General features: G+C 38.3%; 1 protein-coding gene across 4 annotated transcripts in view; it reads left to right on the top strand.

Moving 5' to 3' along the window:
- The window catches only part of KCNH8 (potassium voltage-gated channel subfamily H member 8), a 780,884-nt gene that overhangs the window by 667,669 nt on the left and 96,723 nt on the right, over positions 1-16,492 (top strand). For 3 of the 4 annotated variants that reach the window (XM_077491398.1, XM_077491399.1, XM_077491401.1), the window contains one exon: positions 6,010-6,048. The exons of the other annotated variant lie outside the window; for it this stretch is intronic. In XM_077491398.1, the coding sequence (XP_077347524.1) occupies positions 6,010-6,048 (39 nt within the window). The remainder of the gene's footprint in view (positions 1-6,009; positions 6,049-16,492) is intronic. 4 annotated transcript variants of the gene reach the window in all.

Raw genomic sequence — 16,492 nt, forward strand, 5'->3', positions numbered from 1 at the left:
GTGTGTGTGTGTGTGTGTGTGTGTGTGTGTGTGTGTGTGTGTGTGTGGTATTATATTTCTGGTTTATTTAGTTATTATTTTATTTTTTTATATTGTGGGAACTTTGAACAAATATCACCGTCTGTTCAGTTTTGAGATAAAGAAAGAGATTGAGAACACAGAGCTCAGTGTGGAGCACTTTTGTTTTAATTCTCAAACTGAATAGATAGTAAGCATGTTATTCATGTTTACTATCTATTGAGTTATGAAAGAACACTGAAGTGTTCAGTATTGAGCACTTGTGTTCATTCAGAAAATTGAAGGAACTATCTGGAACATATTAACCAACCCTCCACTTGCCATTCTGAACAGATCAGATCCTGTTCACCACTGCCTGTTCTACTCTGTGCCCCTTCCACAACTTTCTGTTTCTTCTGGTACAAGTATGGGGAGAGCAGCGGGAATCAGATAGCATGTTTGCAGGGGACACAGATGGGAGTTGATTGTCACCGCATTGACATCTAGGGGAAGACAGATACAATAACTATTGAGGGCATATCTTGCCACCAGAGACCCCATGACATATAAGAAGCTAGTGGGTAATTCAGGTGAAGAAGCTTTAAAATGCAAATATAAAATTTGGATATGTGATTTTATTTAGTTTACTCTTCTATACTTACCGTATGTAGATATGGCCTTGAGCATCTTTACACAATTAAGCATGTTAAGCCTGACTCAAAAAGGAATGAGACTCTCATTTGTTTCTTAATATCTATGAAGGATGAAACTACTTTTTTTTATGTCGTGTGCTCCATGACAACTTAGAGCTGCCAGTCTGGAAGTTTAATTAAGTCTTATGGGAATAAAGGGTTGAGTGTAATCCAAGTATCAACAAATGTCATTTTTTTACAAAAAGGATGTATAAACATTTTCAACACAGATCATCCATTCTTCATTCTTACATTTATAATAAATCATATTTAAAATGAGCCAAAGGGGAGGAAATTAGTGTCCCGGAAAAAATATGCCATCTTACTGTGTAATTTAAGGCAGGTCAAGCATAATAATCAAGATTTCAAGAGCTAGTTATGCCAAACTGAGTCAAGGAGCACTTTTTTAGGAAACCAGGGAAAGGACTTTTTTTGACATAAAAATGACAGCATCCGTTAAAGGATAAGTTCACCTTTTGTAACATGTTACATACATATTCATTTTGACAATTTTTTTAAAATGCAGTCATGTGGAGCTCTGCCTGCTCAGCTATGTAATTCATTCACAGTGGATTGAATCATCCTATCAGGGTGTAACTGCCTGCTCATATGAGGTACGAGCAAGCAGCTTACACAGACTGTCTGCTAGAATCCTGCATTGTGCAATGCTTAGCAACCCTTCAGACTGGATAGATAGATAGATAGATAGATAGATAGATAGATAGATAGATAGATAGATAGATAGATAGATAGATAGATATGGCATCCCTCTCTGCTATAAAACTTCTGCAATATGATTACAGCTTGAACCATTGACTACCAACACAGCTGTATTTATGCTAGAAAAAAACGTAAAAATATTCCCTAAAGTCCCATACACATCAGATTTACTGCTGATTTTTGTCTTCAGATTTGGTAAATCTAAATAAAAAAATCAACAGAAAATCTAATAGTGTGTATGGGGCTTTAGATTACCAGTGCATGCTTTAACATTTGCAAATTGATTCATTGAGCTCTTTAAAGCTCTTGGATATACAGCCGAACTACCTTGTATTTAGCAAGGTATATATATATATATATATATATATATATATATATGTGTATGTGTAATGTATATAACTTTTCACTTTTTTTTTTTCACTTGTTTGGATGCTTAAAAAGGACACAGATGCACTTGGGCAAAGTGAATTATAACGTTAAAGGAACATGACAGTCAAATATTAAAAAACACACTGGGGGCATTTAATGATGCCTTTATGACTATTTTCTAGTAGTAGTTTCCTTTAGTAGTTTCCTAATTCAGGCAAGCATTTGTGTCAGTTTCAGCAGGGTTACCAACTTGTGTGCCAAATTCAGGTAGTTCTAACTACCGCAACTTTAAGAACCTTTTGCTATGGAAGGGACATATTATTAAAGAATTATAACCAATTTCACAGATTAGGAAACTGCTGATAATTAAGACCGTCTCTGATATGGCATACAGGGAGATACCAGTGCTCAGAGTAGGGCATGTCTGTGTGGGGAACCTGTCATACATGAAACAGCTTCTAATACAGGACTCTATCACTGACCTTCTTCAGGTGTTTGTATTCAGATGATGACATTATCCAAATATGACAATACCCATATTTGCTAAATTATTCGAGTCACAGAGAAGATGGACCTGAGGGGGGACTTGGTCACACCACCTGTTAGGTGGCCAGAGCCTGATGAGGAACTGAGAATCTAGTTCCTCTTCGGGTCCGACCTTAATTTTCATTGGCAGAAAATGGCACTGTGTGGATTCCAAAGGTGCCATTGGACTGAATAGCAGCTATGGATCTACCAATTGCCATGCACTGTCAATCAACAGCAAGACAGGCCAGATAGAAAACTAGTTTCCCAGTTCCCAGTTAGGCTTTGCAATTTCTAAGAGGCAGCTCAGCAGAATTCTTAAGGGTGTCTATGACAATAGTTTAAGTATTTATTCAGTCAGAAACAATAAGCTGAATTTGTAAATACTGACAGTATATTTACCTGATATTTCTATTTTTATTGACCTGCAGCAAATCAGAGTATGAGAGTTCTATCATCCTGATTCCTAACATATTTAGGACATAGGGAGCTGTACAGGTGTTGTTCAGGTAGGCTTTTGCTGAGGGAAAAGCACAGGAAGAACTTCATAAAATAAAATAAATATATTCATTTTTAGCCCAGTGAACGGGCTAGGGTCTAAGAAATCATGTAAGCTGAAGAGCTGGATTATACGAATAGTGACTATACAGTATGTTGTGATAACAACTGTAGCTGAACAGTATACATATTTGGGCAAAATAAAAATGGTACAGGTATATGAATAAATAGCAATTTGGCTAGAATGCATCTTTAACAATGTACATCAAGCCAATTCTCTATGGTTGTAAGATGTAAAGAAGAAAACGACTAAAGACAATTTTCTGTAAACTGGCAAAGTATCATAACCTAAAAGAAAATTTAAGAAGCAAAAGCCCTTTCTGTAGAGATAACAATTTAAAAAAAACTGAAATAAAGGAAGTGGAAAAAATACAGCTTTATTGGCAGAATCAATAAGTATATTTCAAGGGGAACCAGAAAAAACATAATTACTGAGTCAATGCTATTGACAGACTGCATCATATATGATATTTTCTTTTTTTTTTTTAGCCCATAGTTTGCCTTTAGCATTACAACTTTCTATTTCACACTTTTATACACACATTACTTTAAAACCAACAAAATTTAACAAAATAGGGTCAAGTGTTAAAGTTAAAACAAACAGGTGCCACCAACATTTTTAAATAGGCTGTTTACTGTGTTTATGTGGTCTGCAAGCTTTATCAGTTATACACATGTGACGTAATTAAAATAAGACCATTGTGTTCACAAATACCATGAGAGATTGGTGCCTCTGCAAGCCTGAGGTACCAATCTCTCAGGTTTATACTCTCTATTCAGATGCTGGCAAATATAGAGCACATCTTGATTGAAGATATATTATTTGGCACACAGACACCACTGCACACTGTATTAAACTCCAGTGTAGGGTAAATAAAAGATAGGCTTCAGCTCAAATCCCTGCCCATCAGTCATGCCCCTCTAACATTTTTCACCCACATTAGCCTTAAAGTGATTGTAAACCATCCTGTTTTATTTTTAAAAATAACAAACATGTTACACTTACCTCCACTGTGCAGCTCATTTTACACAGAGTAGCCCCAATCCTCCTCTTCTGGGGTCCCTCTGCAGCTCTCGAGGCTCCTTCTTGCATCAGATAACCCCCTAGGAGAAGGGGGTTACCGTGTGGGTGCTACCGAGTCCGGCATTTGTGTCCATAGACACGAATTCCAGACCCGGCCCTGCCCCCGGTGCCCACGTCATTGGGTTTGATTTACAGCAGAGAGGGAGAGCACATCTCTGCCGAGGGGAATTACAGGGCTTGGGTAAGTAAAATGGGGGGGGGGGGGGGCTGGGAGGCCGGTCACTGGCAGAAGTTTTTTCATCTTAATGCATAGGATGCATTAAGGTGAAAAAACACGAGGGTTTAAAACCCCTTTAATCTTCGATTAGACCTGTATGTCACATAAGTCCATTGTGTGGCCACACATATACTTGATGTGCAGGCTGCCACTAAGAAAAATGCAGCTTCCATAATGCAGGGTCTTTGTTTATCTATGCAAGTTGTGCTGTTTATCAGAATGTTGGACTGGATATAGGAGCACATAGACACAAAACTTCTCAGGATGTAAGCCACTAAACTGTGCCTTGGCTTCTCTATGATTTCAAGGCTGGTAGATTAAAGGTTTGCTTGGCTTTTATAGTCTACTGGAATGGAGTTCACCTCATGAGGGAATTGAGGCTGCCAATCTTGACCTTCTGAAAATCCTAGTTGTCTAGGTTGTCATGCCAATTCTCGACTTTAGTCCAAGTACTGACCAGAATAAGCATGTAGAAAGACAGTTTTGAACTTACTTGTCGCTTACATGTTCTGAGTCAGTGACTTGAACTCAACGAACAGCATTTCTTGCATGACAGCTAGTATGTTCAAATATTTATATAAAAAGTTGCACTTCCTATATACTAGCCTATGTGTGTAAAAGTGTATATTTATTGGTTATTTTGATGTTGAGATTTTGGTATCCACTTGCATATTTATTTACTGACTAATTTATTAATGATTTACACATGCACCAGCACCTTTGTTTTATTCATGGTTTATATATGCACTAGCACTTATTAGGTATTTGCATTATTTAATATTGATTGTTATAAAATATGATTTTTTTCCCTATGGTATTGATTTATTTATTCTTTTGTACACACATAGGCTAGTATATAGAAATCGCACCTGTTTATATAAATAGTTCTTTCCGTTTCTTGTATTCAAACATTCAGTGTGCTGCATCCAAACATACACTAAGGCTCCATGCACACTGAAGCTGATAAACTGCAGTTTATTGGAGTTTGGGCGTTTTTTGTAAAAGCCCATAAACTCCACTCTATGTTAGCCTATGTGTCCATGCACACATGGACGTTTTTCAGCTTTAATGAGCAGTGGAGTTTATGGGCTTTTTTCTGAACGCCAGAAATTTGCGTTCAAAGTGCCGTTTTTCAGCGGCAAAAAACGACAAACGCTCATTAACGCTCATTAACGCTCATTAACGCTCGTTCATTAGTGTTCGGCATTCTATTTTTCAATGCATTGTGGGATTTTTGGAGTGTTCTCTGTGTATTTTTATAAAAAACGCCCATTAACGCTAACGCTGTAAAACGCTCATTAACGCTCATTAACGCTAGTATAAAACGCTGTTAAAAGCAGGTTTTTCAACCAGCGTTTTCTGCCAGCAATCTGGCATCCAGAAATAGCTTTTTTGAGCTTCAGTGTGCATGGAGCCTAAGAGTAAAAACAATCTATTCACATATATAGTAGTGTTTAAATAGTTTAGTAAGGGCTGCCTGTATAATCTCACATACCAGTTTTGCTTTAAGGAGAGAAATGACTACTTTATAAGTGAAGGCGTTCAATGAGTCTATTTTCAAAATGGAGTATGCGACTTTCAGAAACATTCTCTGGTGGATAACCATCCCGGGCCATACATTTTAAGTGGAAGTAATTAGTTCTCAACCAATGAATGTTTGTTAAAATCACTTTCTCTGCTTTATACATAGACTCCAAGTGTTTGTCAGTGGCACAAGAAGTGTCAGGTTTCAGTTCAACACTTAAGAACAGTGCCATATGAGTGCAGTTCATATAAGATGGATTACATTCTGCATATTCTCTGTTTTAAATTAACTAAGAATTATTTTCTTTTTTGTTTTATTTTAGAGAATGTCAAGACTCTCTTGCAAATCAACTTTGTCACAGGTACAAAACATAGGGTGGTGTCCTGCAATCAATGTTAGAATTCAACATTAACAGCCTTATTCATGAAAGGTTTTTGTACTCTAATATATAATACACATTTTTTTTTTTTTTGCTTTTCTCTTTCTACCATAAAATTTGCATTAACATTTTTATGTAATTTATTGCTACTGATGCAAAATATAAAAAAAAAAAAATCCAATATTATTACTTTTATAAGAATATGTCTAAATTTAAATATGTGTGCTTTTATTACTTACCAATTAACCAATGTTAACAAAATGAATATAGGACTTTATAATCAAGAAGATTTTTATTTTTTTATTGTATATAACTATATCATAAAACTTTAGATTTTACCCAGGTTTATACATAAGGCTTTTATGAATATGGCTATAAAAGGACCATACCCCCCCCCCCCCCCCTCCCCAAAAAAAAAAAAATCTGTTTACTAATATCTTTGTATGGTATATATATTTCTTATTATGGGATGGTTGTATATAATTTCTTGTTACAGGATTACATTTAGAGTAAATGTAGTTTCCATAAAGATATACATCATTCTGGCCATAGACAGGCTACATTTTAATTGCTACTAATGTATTAACTGTTTAAGATTCAATCTTTTCTTCAAAGAACCTCAGAGTTTATGGGGTTGAAGTATTTAAGAATATAACTTGTACGCAACAAAGTAAAGGGTGGCTTAAATTATTGACTGAGATGACATTTTGTTCACATCATTCATCCAGTCAAGCTACTGAGAAATCATGGATCTTGAATAGCCTAAAATCAATTCAACTGCATCTAATGTACTAGGTTGGTCAAATGCCTCTTATATCCCAGACAGTCAAAATCCTAAGGACAGTGTAAATATTTTACTCATCCAGAAAATTATGTGATGAAAAAAAGAAAAAAAAAGACTTCAGTTGGAAGAATGCTTTGCTTTCCTTATGAAGTTCTCTTCAAGTCTTTGGAGAACACCAAAAAAATCTGAGATTTGTTAGGTTAGGTGAAATATCAACCTGTCTGTGGCCAGGGTCATACGTCAGCCTGTAGAGATCACTATCATGTACTTCCATTGTTTTTATTCTTGTATGCATAACCACTATGATTTTTTTTCCAAAGCTTAATTTCTGTTTACTTTTTTGTTTTGAAAAAGTCAGAGAGAAAATACATTTCTTTTAGGACAACATCTCTCCCTTTCCTTTTTTATTCTGTTTGGCTAAAACGTTTGTGGCTAGGAATACATTTTGTCTAATAATCTTGCCCGATGTCTCATTTGAGTATGCCTTCAGCTCTTGGTAGCCATGAAAGGTCTACTGAAAGCAAGATATGCACATTTTAGCTTTATTTTGGCTTGCAGAGGTGAACAGCAAGGTAAATAGGAGTGCTTGAGAGCCACACAAATGCATTATTTAGCATACAGCATTTCTCTGACATGTTGGAAATTCTTTTTGTTACAAGCTGACAAAGGAGGAAGATTTTCACTGTCGTATACTGTATATTTGTTGGCAGAAATAAGAAAAATAGGTTGTGGAGCTTCTTAGGGGTTTATAATTTGGGAAGAATTTGATCAGGCCATGGTTGAGAGAACAGCCTATCTATGGCACTCTAGGAGTTGATCCAGATGAATTTTTGATAAGATGTTTGCTATTAGCGAATATAAATATGTTTATCAGTTAATTTGAGTCAGAACTCACCATCGTATCTGTCACATTAAGGGATCAGGCTCAGAGACCAGTAGTTATAGCAGTAGAGGGACTCCTGCTGACAAGCAGGATTGGTATACAAGCAGGTCACGCTGGCAAATAACGCAGACTCATCTGAGGTGCAGAGTCTAAGCACTAACCGGTGTTCCCCAGAGCTCATCACAGTGGAGATAGGTTTATCTATGTGTTAGTACCAGGTCACGGTGCTTAGCATCACCCCACCAGAAGGTAAGCAAGCCAGGTCCAGCGGATATAGCAAGTAAGGATCAAACAGAAGCGTAGTCAGTAAACAAGCAAAAGGTTAGTAACAAGTAGTTGCAGGTTGGGATCAAGCTGAAGCATAGTCAAGGAACAAGCCAAGGGTCAGTAACGAGTGGTAGTAAAGATACGGATGGCAGCATGAAAGACAAAAGTGAGAAACTGGCAGGAGAGAGCACAATAATCTAGCAAACAGAAAGTGCAGAGACATGGCTTAAATCAGGAATTTCATGGGAGGAGCAAAGAGTTCAAGGTTCAGCAGAAGTCAAGGCACAAGGCAAGGTTATCCAACGAATCAGACAGGGTGCTGTCCAGTAACTCAGGTAGCTCAGCAAGAAGAATCATTGCCAGACACAGCAGGGGTCACAAGTTCAAGTCCAGGTCCTGACAGTACTCCCCTCCTCCCTGGACAATTTAGGGCCAGGTTTGTGAGAAAACCTTTGGTAATTTTTTTGTTATTCTAGGAGCATGAACATTTTCCTCAGGCTCCCAAAAAAAATGTTCTGGCCCAAATCCTTTCCATTTTACCAAATGTTGTAATTTGTTCCTAAATATCCTGGGATCAAGAATTTTCTCCACCACAAATTCTTCTTTACCCTGAACCTCAACAGGTGCAGGAGATGGAAGAATTATTCCAGAAAAAGGATTTTCACAAAATGGTTTGAGTAGTGATGTGAAAAACGGTATATCTTCATACAGTCTGGAAGGTTTAAGTGAAATATGACTGATGATTGATTTGAGCACATATCTGGAAAAGTCCCACAAACTTTCGGCCTAACTTTGTAGGTGAAACATGGTCCTTCAAATTTTTGGTTGATAACCAAACTTTGTCACCCACATGAAAGTTAGGAAGCGATCTTCGTTGTCTATCAGCTACCTTCTTGTAACATTCCAAGGCATTACTAAGCTTCCCTCAAAGTCCCAATCAATTTCTTCGAAATTTCCTGCAATGTAGGTAATCTTTTGGTAGCAAAAGGAACTGGATGATATCTAATGTTTAGGTAAAAAGGACTTTGAGAAGTGGAGCTATGTTTACAATTGTTATAAGCAGTCTCTGCTGTAGGAAGATAATCTACCCAATCATCCTGAAGAGACAGAAAAGGCTTCCTTAATTGCCAGCAACTCTTCATTTCCAATGTCATAATTCCTTTCAGCTGAAGATATTAATGAGAGAAGTAAGCGCAAGGATGAAGCTGCATCTTTAATCTGCTTTGCTGAGAAAACATAGCTCCCACGGCAGAGTCTGAAGCATCCACTTCCATGATAAAAGGTAGTTCAGGATCAGGATGTACCAATATTGGTGCAGAAGTGAAAAGAGTCTTTAGCTTGCTAGAAGCAGTCTGTGCCTCGGATGACCACAAAAAGGCCACCCCTTTCTTTGTCAGCTGTGTAATTGGTGCTATCACCTTAGATTTTGCTTAGAAGTTGGCAAACCCAACAAATCTTATCTCCCTAATGTTTCTAGGGGCAGGCCAATTTACTACTGCTTTGATCTTCTCTGGATCCATGTGCACTCCTCCTGGAGAAATAATATACCCCAAGAACTGGACCTTGGTTCATTCAAACTCACGCAAGGTGGAGTCTTTCTTTTCAACAGAGAAAAGGATGCTCCTGTAGGAGATGTTGAGTGTCTGATAAAGTCCTTCTCTAAATTCTCATCCAGCCACTCCATGAGCACCTTTAATTCAGGTTCTGACAGAGTGAATAGGCGGCCGAAAGGTATTTCTGCCCCTGAGAGCAGCTCAATCGGACAATCACATGATAAGGCAGTAATTGATCGGCATTCTTCTCATCACAGACATCATGGTGTTGTGGAGGCAAGTTGTCATATGACTGGGTAGTTACCACTTCGACTTGTGACTCCTGGATTGTGAAGAACTTGTTTGAAGTTCGCTGAAATGTTCCTTGCAATGGTGGAATGCAAAATGTATTGTCTGTGCTCTCCAATTGATGGATTTATTGTGAATAGAAATCCAAGGAATGCCCAGGATGACAGGAAATTTAAGTGAGGTAATCAGCTGGAAGCTGATAAAATCACAATGGTCAGCCTCAAATTGGAGTACCAGACGAACTGTATCATGAGTAACTGGTCCTGGCGATAAAGATGAACCATTAACAGTCTCCATTTTAATAGGGGCAGATTTATTTATTGCTTGAATATTATTGCTTTGGATGAGCTCTATATCCATAAAGTTCCCCCCAGCCCAAGAGGCCAGCATAGCAAATCAAGGAAACTCTCAGTAATAAGTTTGATTGGGATGAAAAAATGAGACAGCAAGAATTAACTTTATTTTCTTCATGGATTAATGGGGCGATAGACTGGGTAATGAATATAATTTCTTCAGGCACCATACTGTCAGTCACAGCAATTGTTCTTTTAACTTTGTTGGGACAATTAACTGCATAATGCCCAGAGTCCCCACAGTATAGACATAAGTTCTCAGAGCGTCTTCTCTCTTTCTCCTGGGTGAAAATAGATCTCTTAATAGCGTCAACCTGCATGGGTTTGGGAGTGTTATATTCTGTAAAAACTTTGGATCCGTCTGAACAAACTGACTAGCAGTGAAACAGAGGCCACCATTACTGCCAGACATTCCCAGTCTCCCCTTCCTCCTTTCTGTAAGTCTCTGATTGACTGGGATACATAATTGGATGAAAACCTCAAGATCATTAGGAGTCTCCTTTCTGGCAAGCTCATCTTTTACCTGTTCAGAGAGCCCTTGGTGGAACTTACTCTTCTGCACTGCTGGGCTCCAGGTGGCATCAGCGATCCAACATCTCAATTCTGCTGTGTACTGAGCAACAGAGCGCCTACCCTGCCACAAACTATGCAACTTTGTTTCAGCAGTAGCGCAGCAGTTGGGATAGTCAAAAACCTGGTTCATCGCAGTCCAAAAAAACACAAAATTATTAGAGTGCCGATGTTGTTCTTTATACGGGAAGGCCCAAGCAAGAGCTTTCTTAATCAGAAGGTTGATAACAAACATTACCTTCCTTTTCTCAGAAGGAAATGCAGCAGATTGCATTTGGAAATAAATGCTACATTGGTTAAGGAAACCCCTGTAATGACGGCGGTCTCCTTTGAACTTAAGTGGCGGAGGCATACGTGCATTAGCATCATCTTGAGAACTTAAATTTAACAACCATCTCTGCAGAGCACGGATTTCCTCCTGTTGCCCTTTTACCACACTTTCCTGTTTAGAAATTTTTCTTGGTAGGTAATACCGAACTCTTGAAGCTCTGCAATTTGCTGCCTAAAAGGAGTCACAGCATTTGCTTTAGCTGCTTCCATGGTTGGGCCAGATTATTCTGTCATGGTCAGGGGTCAGGTTCAGAGACCACTAGCTTTAGCAGTAGAGGGACTCCCACTGAACAGCAGGATTGGTATGCAAGTAGGTCACCCTGGCAAATAATGCAAGCTCATCTAAAGGTGTGGAATCTAAGCACTAATCGGTGTTCATCAGAGCTATTGATGGTGGACAAGGGTTTAGCTGCATATTAGTACCAGGTCATGGTCCTCAGGATCTCCCCACCAGGAGGTGAGCAATCAGGGTCCAGCGGATATAGCAAGTAAGGATCAAACAGAAGCGTACTCAGTAAACAAGCCAAAGGTTAGTAACAAGTAGTTGCAGGTTGGGATCAAGCTGAAGAGTAGTTGAGGAACAACAGCCAAGAGTCAGTAATGAGTGGGAGTAAAGATATATAAGACAAAAATAAGAAAATGTAAATGTATTGAAAACACAGAAAGGTAAATATTTAGATATTTTGAAAAAAATCAAAGTGCAGTAGTAACTCTTTAGTATTTTTTACTATTAATTTTCTGTTAATCTGACTATATCTGACTAAATTTGATGTCGATTGATATATATTTCTGTACATTGTCTATTAGAGCTGACTTTCCAATGGTTTAACCTATTTTTCTCTTGAAATTTTGCAAATTAACTTAAACAAAACTGCTCATGAATAGGGTTGAGCGGACACCTGGATGTTCGGGTTGAGGGGGGATGCAATTGCTGGGACATCTTTTACCTTAATGCAGGGAATGCATTAAGGAAAAAATGTTCTGCCTTTGTAAAAGAAAATACAATTTAATTTTCTTTCTTAATTTTCTAAAAACTTGTGGCAAAAAAGTGATCTTCAAAAGACTCAACATGCCTCTAATTAAGTAAGTTGGAAGGCACGCTTTGCAAAATGTTGTAACTTTGTGGGTATTTATCTTGTCCTGGCACTTCAGGGCCTCAAGAAATGTGATAGGTAGTCAGAAAATCAGTTGCATTATTTATGCCCCTTGAAAGCTTGAAGGTGCTTCTTGGATTTATTGGCCTTCTATGTGTCTCATGCATGTGTTCGCCATACTAAGGAGGAGTAGAAGAAGGTGTGTTATTGTTTAATTGTAAGTATGCCCATGTTGTGTGAGAGAAGTATGTTAAAATGACAACTTTGTCAAATAAAATCAAAATGTATTAACTTTTTTCAATTTCCAAAAAATTGTGGCAAAAAAATACAACTTTAAAAACTCCCCATGTCGCTTACTAAATATCTTTGAGTGTCTACTTTCCAAAAATGGGTCATTTGGGGGTGTTTGAACCATCCTAGCATTTAAGAATGTCACAGTTTAGCCTGCAGTTTCCTGCCTGTGTAATTCTTACCTCCTTGCTGCAGTGGTTCTACTAGACCTCTGATTCTTTTCACATATATCGTTTGGCTTCTGTACTCACTCATGGGCATCAACTGCTATACTGTGGGCTTTTCTTTAATTCCCTTCTATCACTTCCTGGCCCCCCTCCTAGTTTGCTTCTTAAAATAAGACATGCTCAATGCAGCCCACGCTGCCTGAGCACCTTCCTAGCTCTCTGAACTTCTGGTTACCTAGTATTTTGTGTATTCAGTGTCTGACCTCCCATGTACTTACCCCAGCTTCATCTTCCATTTGTGCTTGCCTGCGTTTTTTCCTGATCTCAGTTTGTCTCCTGGATGCTCTTCTGTCTCCTGCCATCTGTAATCTGCACAAGTGAGTGGTCTCAATATTGTCAGCAGGGCATACCTGGGGGCAATGACCTGGATCCAGCTTGCTGCAAGTCCATCCCCTCCATCAGGCCCTGGTGAAGAAGCAGGCTGGGGCTTAGAATCCTTGCCCTGGAGAACACACGTTTGCCATTCAACAAAGTCTCCTACCCCAGTAACCTGACAAAGAAATTAGGTAGAAAGTCAGTACATCAGGGTTGATAAATTTCAAATTTTTATACCATAGTTTTCAGACTGTATAACTGTCACACAAATTAAATAGTATGCACGTATTTGTTGTTGTTTTTTTTTTCCAATGAAATATAGCAGAATACATCTTGATCTAAATGTATGAAGAAAGAACATTTATTTTCAAATTATTTATCATTATTTTTAGCAGAAACAGAAAAGGAATAGAGTTTCCTTTTGTTCAAAAACGTTGGTCTTTTTCTCCTTTATTTTTCTCCTTTATTTGCTTTTTCCTGACATGGCATAGAAAGGGTCCTAAGGTAATATTAACTATAAAAGGAGATAAAGGGCAGCCCTGTCATGTTCCATTTTGCAGATCAAAACAGTCTGATAAGATATCACTATTTTTACCTTCACAGATGGATGAGAATATAGCACTTAGAAACATCGAAACATAGAAGTGACAGCAGAATAAAGGCAAAGTGGTCCATCGAATCTACAATTTTTTTATTGTCTAGTTTATAAATGCACTAAATTTCACACGGACATGAACTTTAATGGCATCCCAGTCTTAGTCCGTAGGGTCAATATTGAGTTGGCCCACACTTTGCAGTTAAACTAGCTTCAACTCTTCTGGGATTAGGAGTGTGTCTATAGGAAGTTTGACCATTCTTCCAGAAGCACATTTCTGAGGTCAGACACTGATGTGGACGAGAAGGCCTGGCTCGCAGTTTCCGCTCTAATTCATCTCAATGGTGTTCTATCAGGTTGAGGTCAGCACTCTGTGCAGGCCAGTCAAGTTTATCCACCCCAAACTTGTTGGGAAAGCAACAGCAACAATATATATATATATATATATATATATATATATATATATATATATATATATATATACATTATACCTTTTTATCCAGCAGGTGTCACTGCAGTAGTATAGTGTGTATCTATGGTAATGTAATGAGAGGAAATGGTTTGTCTTTCCTTACTATGTTCTTGTATATTCCTTTTTCTTGTTCCATGATAAAGACATGATGTAAGATATGTATCTAGTAAGCTATTGCTGCAAACAAAAAGCTTCCAGTGCTTGATTTCAATACTCTGCACTATAGATTATGGGTCCCAGCATACCCAGCAGACATCCAGACACTGGAGAGGATATTGCAAGTCTGTGAGTACTGTATGCAAGCTACTGAAAGATTGCAAGTGGCTCAGATGTGAAGTTAGCAATAGCAAAAGCTGAACAATGCCCATTACCAGCTGTGGAAGTTTAAACTAGAACTGTTTCTCAGCAAGGATGGCTTGTGGCAAATGCTGAATACAGACAGACTCACAAACAGAGAGATGGATGACTGGGACAGGAAGGATAGACAGGCAAAAGCTATGAGCCTATTAGTGGAAGATGACCAGCTTATCCACATAAGAACAGAGAAAATGGCCAAAGGTATGTGGACTTCATTACAAAAACTGTATGAGCTTTCAAGTCTAAACAGCAAGCTATTTTTATTTAGAAAGCTGTATAAGATGACACTAGAATAAGACCTGGTAACATTATGTGTGACCACGTGAAAGCCATGCTAGAGATTATAGAGCAACTACGCACCATCTGAGAGAGCATCAAAGATAACCATACTGCTCCCATGCTCCTCTACAGCCTTCCAGAGACATATACTGCTCTTATTAACACTTTAAATACCAGACCCGAGCAGGAGCTGACACTTGCATATGTCAAGGGGAAATTAATTGATGAATATGACAGAAATAAAGAAATTATGCCCCATGATGAAAAGATGCACAAAGGCACAAAGCACAACAAAGAAAGCAGAGCCTGTTTTTGCTGTAAAAGGACTGGTCACTTAAGAATGGACTGTTCTATCTTGAAAGCCAAACAGCGAAAGCTAAAGCTTTCCACAAAAGAAAGAGTCAAAGCAATCACAAAGCAAACTACAGACACATCATGGAGTGACACCTTTAAAGTGACACAGAGGGGCAAGCCACGCAGCTGGTGCATAGATTCCGGAGCAACAAGCCACATGACTAGTGATGAGATCTTCCTCAAACATTGATTACAGTGCAAAAGACAAAGTTTTCCTAGCAAACAGAAAACACATCATCTCAAGGTAAAGGCCAGGGCTTTCTGAACTGCATTACACCACAAGGTAAGCAGAGTACCCTTGTAAAGAAAGTGTTGTATGTTCCAGAACTAGAAGGCAGCCTTCTATCAGTGAAAAGTCTTGAAAGCAACAGTCTCACACTTAAGTTCCAGGGTGATGAATGCACAATTCACAATAATAAGCGATGCCTCGAAAAATGAAAACTGGATGATCACCTATACATGCTCATCACCACAGACCAGCAAGCCAATATAGTCTCAAATGACCTACACAGCAAATGTATTCACTTATGGCACAGGCGGCTGGGGCACAGAAGTCCAAAAGCTATACAGGACATTATATAGAGAGGCTTATCAGAAGATTTGACAATAGTGCCTTAGAAAGTGCTCATGAAATGCAAGTGCTGTATTGAAGCAAAAGCCACACTTGCTTCCACAGGTGTCTCAAAGAAAAACTACCCACCCCTACAGCTCATACACAGTGATGTATGTGGTCAAATGAAAACTCCCACGTCTGGTGGGAACAGATATCTACTGACTTTCATTGATGATTATTCCAGGTACACAACTACTTATCTGAAACACAAGAATGAAACATTAGAGACACTTCAAGAGTTTGTTGCCATGTCTAGCAACAAATTCTAATGAATTCCAGGAATAATATGCACCAACAATGAAGGACAATACATAAGCAAATAAGTGGCTTCATGCCTGAAGAGACAAGGCATAGGACAACCGCAACATACACTCCTGAACAAAATGGTGTAGCAGAATTATATAAATGTAATTTGACAACGTACATGCTGTTGAGAAGGGGTGTTGGAAAAGCAGCAGCAAGTAGCTTTTTGTATTGTGAACAATATATATGCATTATAACTTTATATCCAGCAGGTGGCACTGCAGTATTATAGTGCGTGTATCTATGGTATGTAATGAGAGGAAGTGGGTTGTCTTTCCTTACTATGTTCTTGTATATTTCTTTTTCCTGTTTCATGATAAAGACATGCTATAATATATGTTCTGCTAATCCTCCATAAAAGCAAAGCTATTGCTGCAAACAAGAAGCTTGATTTCAATACTCTGCACAACATAACTCACTCATCCATGTCTTTATGAACCTTGTTTGTGCACTGGTGGGCAGTCATGTTGGAACAGGAAGGGGCCATCCCCAAACTGT

This window comes from Lithobates pipiens, unplaced genomic scaffold, assembly GCF_037356315.1.
Source record: "Lithobates pipiens isolate NorthernLeopardFrog02 unplaced genomic scaffold, aLitPip1_a1.2 Scaffold_19, whole genome shotgun sequence".
Classification (NCBI taxonomy): Eukaryota; Metazoa; Chordata; class Amphibia; order Anura; family Ranidae; genus Lithobates; species Lithobates pipiens.